This window comes from Atta cephalotes (genome assembly GCF_000143395.1).
Source record: "Atta cephalotes unplaced genomic scaffold scaffold00015, whole genome shotgun sequence".
Taxonomy (NCBI): domain Eukaryota; kingdom Metazoa; phylum Arthropoda; class Insecta; order Hymenoptera; family Formicidae; genus Atta; species Atta cephalotes.
The window spans coordinates 2631828-2635471 of record NW_012130079.1 but is presented as its reverse complement, the minus strand read 5'-3'; the positions used below and the strand labels follow the sequence as shown (position 1 = coordinate 2635471).

General features: G+C 40.7%; 1 protein-coding gene across 1 annotated transcript; it reads right to left on the bottom strand.

Annotated features, from left to right (window-relative positions):
* Positions 1-2883: 2883 nt before the first annotated feature.
* Positions 2884-3483, bottom strand: LOC105618020 (GSK-3-binding protein-like). The gene has a single exon (XM_012199559.1). It carries the CDS (start codon positions 3481-3483, stop codon positions 2884-2886), a length of 600 nt encoding a protein of 199 aa, XP_012054949.1.
* Positions 3484-3644: the final 161 nt, after the last annotated feature.

Genomic DNA, 3644 nt, shown 5'->3' with positions numbered 1-3644 from the left:
TTCATCAATGTAAATTAATCTCGATTTAATCTCGATTTAATCTTCATCTCTTTCTAGTTCTTAGAACCAGAAAAAGATGAAGAGTAGGTTGAACCAAGATAAAAATTTAATCTACATTGATGGAAACGGGAATTGCTTATTCGAAGTGGACTGTTAGGGTTGTCACAAATTCCTCATCCTCCATCTTCAGAAAAATCTGCAAATTTCCAGATTTTTCTAATCGTTTTCAATTTCCCTAACATTTTCCTGATTTCCAGTTTTGTGACAACCTTGACTGTGTAATCCTGGAGCAGGACTTGATTGTCCACGTCTAACAACTCGAAAAGTATCTTCGTTGATACTCACGTATTCTTCTCTCTTTCTCTTTCTCTCTACTTTCGCACATGCTCGGTTTTTATATCTTCATGCGAAGTCTGTGCTATTGCGCTAAAAAAAAACGTGCCGAATCTAAAAAATTTGTAAACCCTGTAAATTAATTCGTGACAATGTAGAGATCTTCCCATTTAACTCTCAGAGACTTTATTTTTGTTTGGAAAGTTACGACAGCAACGACCCGCCTTCGTCGCGCTCGGTGACTCCGGGTTTCTTTGCGGGTGGCATTCTGATTCTAACGGAAAGCTTCCATTTATAGAATGTCGACGGGAGGTTCTCGTGCGTCGCGTGAGATAACGATTCAACGTTGTAAATCGATAGACGAGCAAGATTCACAAGACTCGCCGTTTAACTCGTAGGTAACCAGTAGGTAACCAGCGGTAGAATCTTGAAGACAGACATTATTATGTTCCCAGCTTTGAGAATTAAAAAGTCTCCGCGATACCGTTCTTTGAATTCGAACGGCAAACTTATGTTTAATAATGCAGACTCGAACAAGTGGCTGTCATACAATAATTACAAACTAATTAACTATTGTGATACTCGTGTGTTTACGGTATCCCAGGCACGTTGCAAAGACCCTCTTTATTATGCCAAGCTACAGTCGTTATCTCTATAGGGATATTAAACTGTAAATCCTCCGGTGCCACTCGCAAACAAACTCTAATTACATAAAACAAATAATTTCACTATTAAACAATTGTACTAAAACTTTATTAGATCTTTTTTTCTCATTTAACGCTACAATCGAGTCAACAACAAGCTACTCGATATTAACATTACTCGGAATTAATTAACACAGACTTCTTATATAATTCGATCAAAATAATCCGCGCGAAATGACGAATGATGATTTGCTAAATTAACTCTTCAAATACCGTACGAACGTGTAATTAGTAATAGTTTTTTTCAAAACAACAAGGACATTAAAAAAAAATAGTCTCAGATGTCTTTTCATCAAACGAAGAAATAATAAATCTCTAACCAGCAGAGCTTTGTCAAATAAAAAATATATAAATATGTTATATCTATATTTTTAATCGTTACTATTCATTTAGTATTTGAAGTGTTAATCAAATTTCACGACAAATCAGTTGTATGATATAGATACTCCACATTGTGATAACGATATCTGTCGATATTTTAAAAACTACAAGATACCACATAAATATACCTACATATAGTATATATATACTAACAAAAAAATGTATTAAATTTTAATAAATATTTGAATAGTGCTAACTAAATATTTATTAAGTGTAAACATACACGTATATCTTCATTTCATACAAGAATTTGATACAAGAAGCATTTAAGTAGTATTTTTTATTGAGTAAATAATTATTTACTATAAAGTTTTAGTTAGTGCTATTTAAATAAATATTTATTAAAATTTAGTAAATTTTTTCAATATATATATATATTTACAATAAATACATAATTTACATATATATTTATTGTCCAATAGGTACTTCAAAATATATACAAAGAATTATCGACCTTGCACTATGATTATCGCCAATGATATTTTTCAACGGTTCGGAATATCGATAATCATCGTTAACACAATACAGAGCACCACAAAAAAGGAACATTGCGTATGGCTTCTGAACGGGCGAATGACGCACATTAGTAGCTATTTCTACTAACGTAGATTAACTTTAATCTCAGCTTGACTTACTTTTTATCTGCTTCTAGTTTCTAGAAATTATGCCCGTTTCTACCACATTGTAGATTAACTTCAATTTCAATTCAACTTACTTCTTCATCCTTTTCTAATTCCTAGAACTAAAAAAGGTTAGTTGAACCGAGATTAAAATTAAACTACATTAGCAGAAACGGGCATCAGAAAAAAAAAGATGAAAAATAGAAGCGAGATTATAGTAAATCTACATTGACAGAAACAGACATTAGTCACGTCGAGACGACGTTGAGTTTGCCAGCGGTATTTAATAAATGATCTCGAGATACCGACGCGATGTAGAACAGTACGGGAAAGGAACATCTCGCGTGCGCGTTTCGAAATGGTGGTGAAGTGAGTCGAGCGGGGCGCGGGCCGCGTTGGCGGCCATAAGTAAGTCTTCCACGTAGGTCCGTCCGCGAGCGTCGATACAGCGGCGAGGCGAAGCTATCGCGCAGCGCCGACGACGCAGCGTATTTACAAACACGGCCATGTAAGGCGAGTTCTCGCCTAATTGTGTTTACACACACGCACGCACACTTTCCCATCGCCGTCGTCCTGGGACTCCCACGCGGCCGAGCGAAGGAAACGCGTTTTCACAGGATACCCCTTTCTTCTATCATCTTCCTTCTTCAACGTGAATTCTTACCCACTTTCGAGACACTTTCCATTCCCGAATCACAAAAGAAGCGATCCTACCTAGAATCTCGTTTCTTCCAACAAAAGAAACTAAAGGATCAGGTCGAAAAAGACCGCAGGAGCGGTATTGTTCATGACGAGAACGTAGGAACGTCCGTAAAAGTTTTCCCCAAACGTCACCGTCGGACGGCTCACAGTTCCAGAGGGTCATACATCGACGGTAACGGCTCGTCCTCGGAATCGTAGAAGTATGGTTTCCTGCGGTATCCGCCACCGGACTGTCGCACATCATCCTCATCGTTCACCACGTCGTTCTCGTCCACTTCCGAACTCGAGAGCTCGTCGAGGTTCTCCTGCAGCCTCTTGACCGCCTCCTTGATAAGGCCGCCTTCGCGCAGTAGTTCCTGAAGTACCTCATACGGGTCATCGTCCACCCTCCTCTCGCTCCTCTTCAGATGATTGTGATAATGGTGGTGATGGTGATGATGATGATGATGAGCAGCAGTCACGTGATGTTGCTGCGATTGTTGTTGTTGCTGGCCGTTGGACCGCAGACCGCAAACCTCGCAGCCGGCGGCCGGATCCGCCCAGGAACGCGCCGGCACCCGGTACGGCGACGGCCGATTGTTCTTACAGCTGATGCTCGACTTGGCCTTCAGACTGGACAGCCGTAGGTTCTCCTTGATCTGCGACACCAGGAGGTCGACGTCGCGCGTCAGGAACGCGTCCGCCTGCGCCGCGCCGTCCGGCATCACGCCGATCAGATACGTCGTCTCCTCAGCGCTCGGCATCCTCGAGCTCTCCGCCTCACGCTCTCGATGTTGATGCGCGAAACACGCAACACCAACTACGACGTATAGTAAACAAATTGTACAACAGGGACTCGACGGTTTCTCTCAAAGCTATGTTTTTGTCCCCTCTCCTTCTAAGTGATTACTCTCTCTCTCTCTCT